General features: G+C 47.4%; 2 protein-coding genes across 3 annotated transcripts; one reads left to right on the top strand and one right to left on the bottom strand.

Moving 5' to 3' along the window:
• Window positions 1–54: 54 nt before the first annotated feature.
• On the top strand, window positions 55–10,472 carry kiaa0930. Of its 2 annotated transcripts, none has more exons than XM_078100852.1 (11): window positions 55–301; window positions 469–750; window positions 6,210–6,358; window positions 6,512–6,616; window positions 7,493–7,570; window positions 7,644–7,745; window positions 8,185–8,325; window positions 8,472–8,660; window positions 8,743–8,896; window positions 8,969–9,124; window positions 9,220–10,472. In XM_078100852.1, the coding sequence occupies exons 2-11, from the start codon at window positions 624–626 to the stop codon at window positions 9,258–9,260; spliced, it is 1,242 nt and encodes a 413-aa protein (XP_077956978.1). In that variant the 5' UTR covers window positions 55–301; window positions 469–623; the 3' UTR covers window positions 9,261–10,472. The 2 variants fall into 2 exon arrangements, with proteins under 2 accessions (XP_077956978.1, XP_040029080.2); XM_040173146.2 differs by having other exon boundaries at window positions 70–297.
• Window positions 10,473–10,566: 94 nt separating this feature from the next.
• Window positions 10,567–14,117, bottom strand: nup50 (nucleoporin 50). Its single transcript, XM_040174344.2, has 8 exons — window positions 13,867–14,117; window positions 13,292–13,367; window positions 13,075–13,155; window positions 12,799–13,012; window positions 11,858–12,376; window positions 11,686–11,770; window positions 11,352–11,470; window positions 10,567–11,027 (listed from the first exon to the last, which is right to left on the bottom strand). Exons 2-8 carry the CDS (start codon window positions 13,358–13,360, stop codon window positions 10,828–10,830), a joined length of 1,287 nt encoding a protein of 428 aa, XP_040030278.2. The 5' UTR covers window positions 13,361–13,367; window positions 13,867–14,117; the 3' UTR covers window positions 10,567–10,827.

Here is a 14,117-nt window from a genome sequence, read left to right as displayed (position 1 = left end):
GGTCGGGAGCTCGTGAGACAATGACGTCATCCTTTGTTTTAAAACAAAGGGTGCGTTTGTTCACAATCCACGTTTCGGCGGTGGCGTCTGGGCGGGCGGAGCTTAACGCGTAGAAACACCGGTGTGGGAAAAGTTGTGTTGCCCGTGTCGCGATGTGACCTGACCGGAAGTCACAATTGACTGGGGACGCTTTTGTCGATGTTCCATGTTAATTTCCTCTTTAACTCCGCCGACGGCGGGCGGGGACATCGTCGCTCACAGAGGTGCGCTGGATTGGTGACCTGCTTAGCACCGACGGTGGGTGGGTTTCACATGCAGTTAATTGAATATAGAGGCATTTTTTCTTTGAAAACTTTGAATATTCTTTGAATTCTTACATATATAAATATTTATAAAACCCCGTCAGTGCTCCGTGTGTGTGTGTATATGTGTGATTGATGACGTATTCAGGTGCTCTGTCCCTTTAAGAGCCTCGTATTGATACCGGAAGTGTGAGGGGTGTTTCCAGCTGATCCGCACAACGGGAACAGTCTCCCTCAGCAACAGCAACACCGGCGACCTGCGGAACCGGTACCGGTACCGGGGAGGAGGGTGTTCCGCGGTGTCATGGTCCCGGCGCGGCGATGGCGTCCTTCCCCGGTTTGCGCGAGGAGACGAGCGGAGAACCGGACGCGTCTCTGCAGCAGATGCTGAAGGCCATCGCCGACGAGAGGAGCCGACTCACCGCGCGGCAGGAGGCCAGCGGACTCGGTGAGGATCGACCCCCGGTGCCGTGTGCTCTCAGTACGGAAATACCCCGAGTGTGTGCGCGTGTACACACGTGTACACACATGTAGCCGTTCTACTGATCCATCATGTGCGGCGTTCAGGGTCACAGGGGAGGGCCGGAGATCTGGATCATTATTCATCGATCTGATCAAAAGATCGATATCATCTGACGTCATCATGTACTTCAGATAACTCCAGGCTAAAAATACCACTCCAAACTAATACTCGCATAGTACTCATACCACACTGTACAAATACTCACGTACAAGTACTTCTACCACACTGTACAAATACTCACATAAAAGTACTAATACCACACTACAAATCTTTACATAAAAGTACCTATACCACGCTGTACAAATACTCACATACGTACTTATACCACACTGTACAAATACTCACATAAAAGTACTAATTTCACACTTTATAAATACTCACATAAAAGTACTTATACCACACTGTACAAATACTCACATAAAAGTAGTAATACCACACTACAAATCTTTACATAAAAGTACCTATATCACGCTGTACAAATACTCACATACGTACTTATACCACAGTGTACAAATACTCACATAAAAGTACTAATTTCACACTTTATAAATACTCACATAAAAGTACTTATACCACACTGTACAAATACTCACATAAAAGTACTAATTTCACAGTTTATAAATACTCACATAAAAGTACTAATGCCACGCATCAAGTATAAAAGTAACGTTCCCTTTTGACTTGTAGTGAAATACAAGTATAAAGTATTAAACTCGGATTTGACCCAGAACCTTCTTCTGTGCAGTTCTTAGGTATCTAGAAAAGCGCTATAAAAACTAAAGTATTTTTATTAGGGTTGTCAATAGATTAAAAAAAGTTAACTAATTAATCGCATATTTTGAAATTTGTTAATGGCGATTAATGTGTTGTTACAATGTTGTTTTTAAGACTAAATCTTAAAATGAATGAGTAATCACTTTAGAAAGTGTGTACTTTAGACAATGTTGTTTAATTGTTAATGTTATTTTAAACACAAAACTACACACATGTGATGGTGTTGGAGGTGGAACATGTTGAACTACGACTCTTCCTGTCGTCCTCGTGCACTTTCCTCTCAACTGTCCATCATTTAACGTGTTTGAAGTCCAACAATGTCCCACATTTAGTGGGACGTTTTCAAACCAGGTCTTTTAGGGACACGGTGGTCCTCTGCGGGCTGTTTGCTGTGCAGGGTAACATTAGATGTTGAGATGGTAGTAGCCTAGCAGCTAGCTTAGCACACCTGTGCTTTAAGTGGTCCGTTTGCCGCTCACCCCCCTTCTGTTAGACACGTGGATTAATTCCTCTGCTCAGTTCTCTGCTGTCTGTCACGCCACTGTTTGTTTTACTGCCGATACAAAAAGTTCTCCGTCTTGATGTAACTGACTGCAGCTAGCCGCCGTTTTGTTTCCACAGTAAACGAACGAACGAACGTTAACGTTAAAATATTTTGTTGCATTGATCTAGGACACATTAATCGCATAGATTAATGCATTAATGTTGACAGCCCTAATTATTATTATTTGTTGCATCATAACTTAATATCTGTGATGTCGCATGTCTGCAGTGTTTTACTTCTGCTCTTATTATTTTTTTAATATATCAGAAGGAAGAAGATTATTTAAATAACACTCAGGATTTGATATTTGTTAGAAGAGGTAGTTTTATAGTTTTGATTAATGTGATTGATGATAAATGTATCTTTAAGTGTTTAAGTGTCGTTCTAGTGGTCCTCTGGGAGGTTCTAGTGGTCCTCTGGGTCGTTCTAGTGGTCCTCTGGGAGGTTCTAGTGGTCCTCTGGGTCGTTCTAGTGGTCATCTGGGTGGTTCTAGTGGTCCTCTGGGTCGTTCTAGTGGTCCTCTGGGAGGTTCTAGTGGTCCTCTGGGTCGTTCTAGTGGTCCTCTGGGAGGTTCTAGTGGTCCTCTGGGTCGTTCTAGTGGTCCTCTGGGAGGTTCTAGTGGTCCTCTGGGTCGTTCTAGTGGTCCTCTGGGAGGTTCTTGTGGTCCTGTGGGTGATTCTAGTGGTCCTCTGGGTGGTTCTTGTGGTCCTCTGGGTGGTTCTAGTGGTCCTCTGGGTGATTCTTGTGGTCCTCTGGGTGATTCTTGTGGTCCTCTGGGTGGTTCTAGTGGTCCTCTGGGTGGTTCTAGTGGTCCTCTGGGAGGTTCTTGTGGTCCTCTGGGTGGTTCTTGTGGTCCTCTGGGTGGTTCTTGTGGTCCTCTGGGTGGTTCTAGTGGTCCTCTGGGTGGTTCTAGTGGTCCTCTGGGTGGTTCTTGTGGTTCTAGTGGTCCTCTGGGTGATTCTTGTGGTCCTCTGGGTGGTTCTTGTGGTCCTCTGGGTGGTTCTTGTGGTCCTGTGGGTGGTTCTTGTGGTCCTGTGGGTGGTTCTAGTGGTCCTGTGGGTGGTTCTTGTGGTCCTGTGGGTGGTTCTAGTGGTCCTCTGGGAGGTTCTTGTGGTCCTCTGGGAGGTTCTTGTGGTCCTCTGGGTGGTTCTAGTGGTCCTCTGGGTAGTTCTTGTGGTCCTCTGGGTAGTTCTTGTGGTCCTCTGGGTAGTTCTTGTGGTCCTCTGGGTAGTTCTTGTGGTCCTCTGGGTGATTCTTGTGGTCCTCTGGGTGGTTCTTGTGGTCCTCTGGGTGGTTCTTGTGGTCCTCTGGGAGGTTCTTGTGGTCCTCTGGGAGGTTCTTGTGGTCCTCTGGGAGGTTCTTGTGGTCCTCTGGGAGGTTCTTGTGGTCCTCTGGGTGGTTCTTGTGGTCCTGTGGGTGGTTCTTGTGGTCCTGTGGGTGGTTCTTGTGGTCCTGTGGGTGGTTCTAGTGGTCCTCTGGGAGGTTCTTGTGGTCCTCTGGGTGGTTCTTGTGGTCCTCTGGGTGGAGCAGCAGGACCTCCTGCTGGTTACGTGGTGTGATTCGGCTCCTGGTGTGAACGCTGTTTGTTTGTTTGTGTGACTGCCGACAGACGGAGAACCAGCAGGACGTCTGTCTGTTTACCTTCTGCCTGTTCATGTTTAAGGGTTCTCACTGTAAGAACGTGACAAAGCACTTTGTTCATGTTGGAAATCGTCTTAAACGCTTTGAAACAGAATTAAACTCTTTTTTTCTAAATGTTCTCGTTCGTAAAAGTGGGAGAAAAGCAGCAGCCTGAACTCGGCTCCCCATGTTTCTCCTCGCTGCAGCAGAGATGCATTGTGGGAGGTGGGAGATGAGTGATGGAGGTCGCAGCTCACTTGATGTATTTTTAAAACGATACGCAGCTAAAAATAGATTTCTGCTGCAGAACGGATGTTTAAAATAAAGAGTCTCGTTATATCGAACCAGCTCGTCCTCACAGCTGACTCTTGTCACCGTGACAACACCTTGTTTCCTGAGGAACTCTGGGTATTCAATTTCTCTTGGTAATTACCCAGAATTCATAGCGTTGTTGAACCAGGCGTCATCCTCCGGTTCAACAATGTGAAAAAGGTCACGGCCTCGTTTGTAAACCTTGCGTACGCACAAAAGAAGGCGCAGGGGTTAGAGAAGGTGTGCTGGGAAGCACGAGGTTGGTGGTTCGATTCCAGGCTGCCCCATGTTCCGTGTCAAAGTGTCCCTGAGCAAGACACCTGACCCCTAATTGCTCCCTGGGCAAAAAATGTGAGAAAACGCCACGGGTTTAAAGTGTAATGTAAGTCGCTTTGGATAAAAGCGTCTGCTAAATGACCTGTAATGTGAAGTAAAAACTGGAGGAGAAATGTGCGCTGCTTCACGCGAGCTCGGACCCACAAAAACGGGTGAAATGAACCGTCGGCAAACGCAAGAAACACACAAACGTGTGTAAAGTGTGTAAAACTAGACTGTTGTAAATGAAATGCCAATACTGCCTCATAAAGAACACGAACACCCGTCTGATCTGCAGCGTGAAACAAACTAATACTAATTAACACATTTTCAAAAAGAAAAGTAAAATATGTTCTGCAATAATATCGGCATGTTGTTAAATTCATCCTCTAAACACAGCTGTTGCTTGTCAGACGGACGGTGATAAAACGCTGTGATGCCGTCACAATGCGTAATGACGCTGATGGCTGATCTTCGCTCTTAGGAGACGTGGCACATGGAAGGATTGGCGCTGTAGTGCGCTGGAGGAGGTTGTTGTTTACTCCTGAGAAGGTGTGAAACATCGTGCTGCGTGTGCTGTGCTACATGATGTGGCTCAGCTTCCAAACGCGCCTCGACCCCCTGACGCCGATGTTGGCCCAGACCCTGTCCCCGATCCCCAATCACTGCCGCCAGTCTCTCATCAGGAGGGGACAGCTCCGGTGTCCCTTTCCCCCCCGTGGAGACACACCTTGGCGAAGGCGCTAAACGCTTCTTTGCATCCACTTTGATGACAGACCATTTTTTCTTTATTTGGGTCCGAGGTCGTGAGGCTGCAGCGTTGCTCTGCAACCTTTTGCCCCTCAGGTGCCTTGTTGGCATCAGTGATCCACACTGTGTCCTCCAAAGAGCGTCTTACTTCTCCTTCCCACCTCCCAATGATCATCTCCACTTCACACTGAGTTTCTTCGTTTTCCTCTCAGTGTTTATCGTGATTTCACAATCGATGAATATTAATTTGTGGGCGTTCCACAGACCATATATGGGCAGCTGTGGGCGTGACATGAAGCCGCAAAAGCTGCGCTGCATTTAGAAGTGATTGTGATTTAAGGGAAAACTGCGTAGGACGTTTTATACGTCTGAATATTTCTGTGCGTCCGCACGTTTCATCCGTACGACACTTCTGGCGCAAATCCTACGCAAGGTTTTATAAATGAGGCCCCTTTTAATGTCTACACTTTCACTTTAATAAAGCCAGCTGGTTTATTAGCTGTTATTATTATTATTAAATAGTATAACAGTATAAATAATATGTATTAAAACACTAGTTATAGTATTTTATTAAAGGCCGTATTGTTATGAAGTATTAGAAATTATATTTAAGAACTTCATTTTCACTTGTTCTGAAATACCTTCTTCTCCTGCGTGTAGTTTATATATTTAGCACAGTACTTTTTTCTATGTACACTTTGATATATTTATTTTATATCAGCACTATTTCCAGTTTGTATTCATCAGTTTTCTATTTGAAAAGTATTTATTCTATCAGGTGTTTATTCTGTCCCAACAATCTATAATAATTAAATGTAATCGTGAATTACTCTTTTAAATATGCATGAATAATATTAAGCCGGTCGCTGTGGTTCTTGCTCTGTGGGTCGCAGCATCTCCTCCGGCAGCAGGTTTCATTTAATGCCGCGTCATCCTCGGCCCGGTTGCCTGGCAACAGTTGCCGGGCCGCAGGCAGGAGCCTGGAGACGTGAAGAAAGAATAAAGCAGCAGATTATTGATCTATTTTTCAAAGGATACAATATTTACGCTCCCCCTGTTTTCCCGTCAGGCGGCTTTAGGGACGACCGCATCGTCTTCTGGACCTGGATGTTCTCCACGTACTTCATGGAGAAGTTCGCTCCTCAGCAGGACGACATGTTGTTCTACGTCCGCAGGAAGCTCGCCTACGTCAGCGGCGACAGCAGTGAGGGCAAAAAGGTGATGGAGATATTTTATCAAATTCATTTATTAATAATATATTAATGTTATTAAAATCACAAATAAATGTTTGCAGTCGATTTAATATCCCAAAGGAAATCTTGAGCTCTGTGTAGATGGTCGCTCACGTGTGCCCGTGGCGCTGTGGTCCAGGTGGAGGTGGAGGTCTACAGGAGAGACTCCAAGAAGCTGCCCGGCCTCGGAGACCCCGACATCGACTGGGAGGAGAGCGTCTACCTGAACCTCATCCTGCAGAAGGTCTTTACCGAGGCGTGTCCTCTGAGGAGCCCCAATGGGATTCTCGTGTGAAATATGTGAATATCGTACAAGAATATCGTTCTAACGAGAATCTAAATCGACATCATTTATAATCTGAGTTTAAATGTGACGGTTTCTCTTTAGCGTGGAACCTTTTGAGCAAATCATTACATTAAATTAAGGCTGTCAATAGATTAGCTAATTAATCGCACATTTAGATGTTGAGTTGGAAGTAGCCTAGCAGCTAGCTAGCTTAGCATAGCAGTGCTTTCAGTGGTCTGTTTGTCACGTGGAGTAATTCTTCTGCACCGCTCTGCAGCTAGCCGACGTTTGTTTCCGCGGTAAACAAACTAACGTTAACTACGTTTAAATGTTTGGTTGCATTAATCTCGGCCACATTAATCGCATAGATTAATGAATTAATGCTGACAGCCCTACTTTATGTAATATGCATCAAACAGTTGAAGATTATAGCGATTAAAGATTAATGTGAATGATAAATCAAATATCACGATGTGATGCTTCATCCCAGATGTTCTTTGTCATAAAATGCTTATTTAATTAATGAGTTCAAAGTTAAATAAGAATAAAACCTGATTATTTACAGATATCTGGATATTTGATCATCTTGAAGGGTTCTAATTGGGACACTGCTACACACTTTGTACTACACACTTTGTACTACACACTTTGTACTACACACTTTGTACTACACACTGTGTACTACACACTGTGGTTGGTTGAAATGAAACTTTGTCACAGTAACTAAACTATAAGTTATTGAGGCAATGAGAGAAAGTGAGACTTCATGTGAATAACGTGATAAAGGCTCTTCATGCAGGACGGGAAGGTAAAGGTGTGACGTTTGCTCCTCAGCTGGACTACGTGGTGACGTGTGCGGTCTGCACGCGCTCAGACGCCGGAGACATCCACATCCACAAGAAGAAGTGCCAGGTGTGACCCCCCCCCCCAACACCTGCTGTAATGTTCCACGCGTCGCTCTTACCTTCATCCGCTGTGTTCACAGGAAGTGTTTGCGTCTCCCAGCAAACACGCCATGGACAGCAAAGGGGAGGAGTCAAAGATGAGCTACCCAAACATCTTCTTCATGATCGACAACTTCGAGGAGGTGACGAACCCCGTTGAGCTCTTTAGTTCACTCACATCTTCTCTGGTTTGTGGTCACGTGACTGAACGTCGTAGTTTCACTGAGGAAAATGGTTTTATAAAACGATTGAAGCTTATTTTAGATTCTGACGCGATGCGTTCGAGGACCGTTGGAGGATTGTTAGTTTTTACAGCCCAGTGTAGTGTGATGATGATGATGATGACGACGAAGGTAAATACTTATTTATGTCTTAAGAACAAACGTCAACGATCAAAACGAGGAACAATGGAAAAAACTAAACACTAATACTTCAAATATATGTAAATATGTATATATTTAGTCTTCTATCACATCTGTGACATTGAGGAAGCGATCGGCTGTTTTATCCTCGTCCATCCGTCGCTGTTGTCGATGATGATGATGATGTGGTGAAGGTGTGTCGTCACATGACCGCGTGCAGGTGTTCAGCGACATGACGGTTGGCGAGGGCGAGATGGTGTGCGTGGAGCTGGTGGCCAGCGACAAGAGCAACACCTTCCAGGGGGTCATCTTCCAGGGCTCCATCCGCTACGAGGCCCTGAAGAAGGTCTACGACAACCGGGTGAGACGCCAACGCCGCGTGTGACCACAGCGTTACACATTGATGCTGTGTTCACATGATGTCTTATGCTTATAAATAAAATGCATTATTATTGTTGACGCGCGATGATGCTGCGTGTATCATGAATGAAGATGACCCGTTCACAGGTTAGCGTAGCGGCTAAGATGGCGCAGCGCATGTCCTTCGGCTTCTACAAGTACAACAACATGGAGTTTGTGCGAATGAAGGGTCCGCAGGGCAAAGGTCACGCCGAGATGGCCGTCAGCAGGGTGCCGACGGGCGACACCTCCCCCTGCGGCACCGAGGAGGACCAGGCGTCCCCCGTGCACGAGAGGGTGAGCAAAACAAACGCACAGCATGCATGCCGCCGGGACCCCGGGTGTCCTGGAGTACCTGACGAGCGCGTCGCGTTCCCAGGTGACGTCCTTCAGCACGCCGCCGACCCCGGAGAGGACACGCCCCTCCTTCTTCTCGCCCTCGCTGAGGCGCAAAGTGCCGCGCAACCAGGAGATGAAGAAGTCCCACTCGGCCAACGACAGCGAGGAGTTCTTCAGGGAGGAGGAAGACGAAGGTAGGTGGTGTCTGCGGGTGGTGGTGGTGGTGGTGATGATGATGATGATGAAGACGCTCTCCGCCCCCCCAGACCTCCACGCCGCCTCTAACCTGCGCTCCCGCTCCCTGTCGGGCACCGGCCGCTCGCTGGTCGGCTCGTGGCTCAAACTGAACCGGACGGAGGACTACTTCCTGCTGTACTCCCACCTGACCTACGTCACGCTGCCGCTGCACCGCATCACCGCAGGTCAGAGGTCGCCGCGGGTCAGCTGACCTGCGCCCGCTTTACATTCAGTAGCTTGGTGTCTTGTGTCTCGGTGCTGACCCCGTTGTCCCGTGCAGACATCCTGGAGGTGAGGCAGAAGCCCATCCTGATGACGTAGCAGCGCTGACTCCACCGCAGCATCACAACAAAGTGCCTCCTGCAGCCCCGCCCCCCCCCCCCCCACGACCAGACCAGCCATCCAGGAAGTGCCTCTTCTCCTCCTCTTCCAGGCCGCCGGCTCACGTGACCTGCAGGCTGAAAGGCGGTTGGCTGAGTTTCCTCGTAGGTCTCTGCTGCTTCGCTCGGATTTTATCTCGTCACGTGTTTTTGTACGAGAGGAAACAGGAAGTGACCCTTTCACAACAAGTCGAGTATTCGTCTCATTTCTGTGTTGTGCGTCACGTCGTCATCACTTTGTCGTCACGGCGTTTAAGAAGCACGTCTGAGATCATGTGACCAGCAGTTATTATTCACCACTGTTTTATTAAGCCTTCATTACAATAACTTAATACTCTACTTAGAAACATGAAATCCTCCAAAGTACATTTTGTTAGAGTAACAAACATATTTCAACCAGCAGCAACAATTAAATAAAATATGTAATTAAATGGACATAAATGATTATTTAAATAATTGTCTGAGATGTTTAAATTCTGAGATTATTTAAAATAATCACATGAATTATTCTGTTACTCTTTGAACTCAGTCAACTTTCATTATTATTATTATAGTGCAGAAATAAAACCATTGATTGTAGTTTTGAAATAAGAGTCCGGTGAGGAACGTTCAGCGAAAAGACCCACAATGCATCACTCCACAACAACTCGTCATCAGGAATCAAGTTTCACGCAGACTAACTTTTATCATACAAATAAACGTCTTTTTGTAAATCAGCTTTATTATTTTAAATATTGTCAGAATTAATATTGCATCTCTAGATCGGATCAAACTCACTTCATTTAACCAATAGTGTTAAAATGGACCTGACAAACGGATATTTTATGTTCATTTGTTCCATCTGAAGTTTAAATAAGCTTTTTGCCTCCAAATATTTATTCAATTGTGGATCAAAATGATAAATGTGTTTGTTTGAGAAGAACCTGATCTGAAGTCTGCTGGATGTTCTTGATGAGCCGTCCTTCATCCAGTGTTTGAGGGGAAATGCTCCTCTTCCTCGTCGATGCCTCTGGCTGAATGTATTGACATTGATTGACAGGTGGATGTGAGGCTTTTTGTACACTGACACGTCGTCTCACTACTGTTCCATTTTAATGTTTGTGTTGAATTCACTAACAAACACAACTTTTCTGTAAATAAACATTAATATAAACATTTGTTTAACTCTTATTTTAGTGATTTAAGCAACTTGGATACAAACGAGAATCACAACAAAGTGTTTTAGATGAAAAAAGCAGACAAGGTGGTTTATTTTGTATTTTATTTCTCAAACGTCACATAAAGGACCGAAAAGAACAAAAACTGATGACGGAGATTAAAAAGAATAAAAAACAGCTGACTTTAAGAAGCTCCTCCCACAGAATAAATATCCAACGACGAAATGAACACGGTCGTTACTTTAAAGATGGCCGCCGGACCCGAGGAATGTGGGCGGAGCTTCTCTTGAGTTAAATACTTCACAGTATGACGACGTGTTGTGGGGGAACCTGTGAGACGTCATCGGGGCTTCAGCCCTTCTTCTCCTCCAGCGTCCTGTGCAGCTCGTCGGCGTCCTCGGCCGTCTTCACCCGGATGAGCAGCGGGACGGGACAGCCGGGGTTCTTGTCGTCCACGGCCGGGTTGGGGACGCACACGACCATCACGTTGTTCTTACCGACCCGCGAGAACGGCATGGAGGCCTGCAGCAGGATGTTCAGCAGGATGTTCCCTTCAAAATAAGAGGTCAGCAAGAAAATCACCGTCAATAATTAAATTCATTCAGTTAAAAATGTCTTATTCTAACTTATTGTTTTGAGACCCAGTGAGACGAGTTGAATGGTGGACAATGCTTCATTATTTATGCATCTTCATTATTTATTTCTCTTTGCCACTGAAAACACTTATAAATATATAATGTCTATTCTTATAATTAAAACGTTGAACGGTCCAAACTAAAAACATCTGTTTGGCGACGACCTGAAGTCAGGAAGCAGCTGTTGGACCAGCGTGTGTGTGTGTGTGTGTGTGTGTGTGTGTGGGTGTGTGTGTGTACCCAGGTTGGTGTCGGCGCGGATGATCATCTGAACTTTAGCGTCCTCGGTGTGTTTGAGGTGAAGCGTTCCGACTCCTTTCTCTTTGAACTCTGAGTCCTTTTTGTAGAACAGTTTGCACCTGAAACAAAGAATTAAGGTTGAAACGTTTCAGTTCATATTCAGATTACAACATTCATAATATGTAGATTTGTATCATCGACTGTTTCCATCGTATTTGTTATTTCACCTTTAAAAAAAGAAACATGCCATGATTGGAAAATGCTCAGAGAACTTCTGTTAGAAATTACAAACAGAATAATACAATAAATAAATCAATGTACTCTTCAGACGTACTTCTTGGAGTAAAAGGCGTCGTCTTCTTTCACCTCCTTGACCTCGGCCTTCGGCGGCTCCTCCGACTCTTCTTCTCCGTTCTCGTCTACACACAGAACCCTTTGTCACTGACGAGTACACATGAGGACTGAACCCCAGCGCCGCTCATCTCAGCACCATGTTTCATATCTACCGGGGCGCCGCGCCTCCTCCGCCTTGGTTCCGCTGACGGACGCGAACACGGAGGTCTGGCCGGAGGCGAAGGAGAAGCTCGGGTGCGTCGCTTTGGAGCCCAGAGCGCCGAGGACGCAGCCGTCCACCTTCTGGCCGAAGTTAAACGTGACGCCGGGGCCTTTGGACGGGTCGTCTGTCGGAGCTTTGCCGAAGGAGAACGGAGTCGCCGTGGAGGAGGAGGAGGGAGGAGCAGCAGGAGGGGCGGCCGGGGGCGTCGTCTTCTTGTCCTCGTCGGCGGAGGAGGAGCCGGCTCCGTACTGGCGCTCGATGCTGGCCAGGTGGCGCTCGTAGTCCCTGAAGATGGGGTTGAGGTCGCAGAGCGGGTTCCCGTTCACGTGCTTGGTGATCCAGTCCCTCACCGAGCAGTTCAGGGCCGTCAGCTGCCGGCTGTACTCCTTGCTGCTGCCGGCCGCCTGCGGCGAGCCGTTGGTCTGCTGGGCTGTGATGTCAGAGGAGGCGGGGCCAGTGAACGACAGACCTGAGAGGACAGAGGGGAGGATTGACGGTGTGACACCAAGCAGCATGTTCTCCTCAAACACCCGCAGAGCTCCACACTCCCCTGAATGGGCATCTATACGACGGCCTTTGAACGCATCGTGTGGCACAATGATTTCTTCGGTTTACATCAGGGGTCTCAAACTCAAAGCCCCCCGAACGCGGGCCGGACCACCACGGTCCATCATGAGTAACATTCATTTCAGCCTTCAAAGTAAAGGCTTCCATTTTACATTAACCTGCCAGTGGCTGTAATTCTCATCAGATCTTTTATTGTGAAAATACTGCCGGCTAAACGTTCAGTCACGTCGTGTCTGTTGTCCTCAACTTCCTCTTTGACTACGACCAACTTCCTGTCCTCCTCACTGGTGGCGTGACCCTAAAGCGCTGCTCTGGTCTCCTCACCCGGTGCGGGGGGGCCCGTCGCAGAGGGAGAGGAGAACCCTCTGAACGCCGGAGCGATGCTGTTTCCGTTGGCGAGGCCTCCGAGGCCCGCGAAGCCGGCGCCGTTCCCGAAACCAGAGAACGCCGTCGGAGTGGAGGCGATGCCGCCGCCGCCGCTTGGCGCCGTCGCCAGAGAAAAACCTTTAAACCCTTTAAAGGATCCGCTGCCCTCGACCTGGAAGGAGAGGAGACGGTCAGAGGAGACGGACCCTCGAGCAGGCAAACGTGTGCCTTTACCTCTCCGGTGTTCCTGCGTTTGGCCTTCTTGATCGGCCGGCTCTTCAACACATCTTCACTCGCGACTAGAAACGTCCCGGCCTTCAGGAAGGAGACCCACGCGTTAACACGTCATCAGCAGCCTCACGTGGCCCTTAGCTGTGACCTCTGACCCAACAGCACTAAAGATCCAGAATGCAAAGGACAGAAGGAAAGGAGCTGGTGAAGTGAGACTCACCTCCTCTCCCTCCTCCTCCTGGTCCCAGTTCCGGTCCGTTAGCTCCTTGTCAGCGATCCTCTTCGCCATCCCTCCTCTGATCACCGTGTAAATATACACACAGTACACGTACCAGCAGTAATTCATTAGTGGAGTAAATAGTATATTAACAACCTTTGGCCTAGTCAGTTTGTTGTGCAGTTAAATTAACTTACAGTATTGTCCTGGAGAAGTACTATAAAGTACAAATACTCAGGTATAATTTTGAGGTAGTTGAGGAAATGTACTTTGTTACCTTCCACTACGGCCTATTAAACGCGTTCTGAGCGGATTAGAACGGAGACGTTTGCATAGTAAACAAACGCAGGTGGACTTGGCTAACAGTTAGCCGCACTTAGCTCTCCATTAAATCCACTTCCTCATTTAACGTCCGTCCTCGCGGAGCTAACGGCGGCTCGAGCTAACGGGCCGCGGGATTTAGCAGCTAGCTGGCTGACGTCTTGCTACCGCTAGCTCACATTAGCGGCTAGCGTCATGCTAGGGTCAGCTCAGCCAGGCATACTGCGTTTAAATGACGGTATTTGATTTAAACGCACCTTGATCCGCAATGTGAATTCCAACCTCTGTCTCTGGGTGACTCGGAAACGGCTCCACGTGACGCAGGCGGTACCTCGACGAGAGATGAGCGGCCTCTCAGGTAAACGTCTCTGTGTTTTGAACAAGCCTCTCTCACGCCGCCATTTTACACAGCGGTGTATATCCGCGTCCCGCCTCCCTGCGCATGCGCAGCCGACGCAGCACTTCCTTTCCGCAGGGGAGTTGTAGTCCATGGGATTTGTAGTCCATG

The sequence above is a fragment of the Gasterosteus aculeatus genome, chromosome 4 (assembly GCF_964276395.1).
Source record: "Gasterosteus aculeatus chromosome 4, fGasAcu3.hap1.1, whole genome shotgun sequence".
NCBI lineage: Eukaryota > Metazoa > Chordata > Actinopteri > Perciformes > Gasterosteidae > Gasterosteus > Gasterosteus aculeatus.
The sequence above is the reverse complement of the archived record's forward strand: the minus strand, read 5'-3'. Positions and strand labels throughout refer to the sequence as shown.

Excerpts from the sequence above, each read along its gene's own strand:
- kiaa0930 (XM_078100852.1), top strand. The coding sequence starts at position 624 with ATGGCGTCCTTCCCCGGTTTGCGCGAGGAGACGAGCGGAGAACCGGAC. Across the intron at positions 6,617-7,492 it reads TGAACCTCATCCTGCAGAAG|CTGGACTACGTGGTGACGTG; the intron begins GTCTTTACCGAG and ends TTTGCTCCTCAG. Across the intron at positions 8,661-8,742 it reads CGTCCCCCGTGCACGAGAGG|GTGACGTCCTTCAGCACGCC; the intron begins GTGAGCAAAACA and ends TCGCGTTCCCAG.
- nup50 (XM_040174344.2), bottom strand. The coding sequence starts at position 13,360 with ATGGCGAAGAGGATCGCTGACAAGGAGCTAACGGACCGGAACTGGGAC. Across the intron at positions 13,156-13,291 it reads AGGAGGAGGAGGGAGAGGAG|GCCGGGACGTTTCTAGTCGC; the intron begins GTGAGTCTCACT and ends TCCTTCCTGAAG. Across the intron at positions 12,377-12,798 it reads GACGGGCCCCCCCGCACCGG|GTCTGTCGTTCACTGGCCCC; the intron begins GTGAGGAGACCA and ends CTGTCCTCTCAG.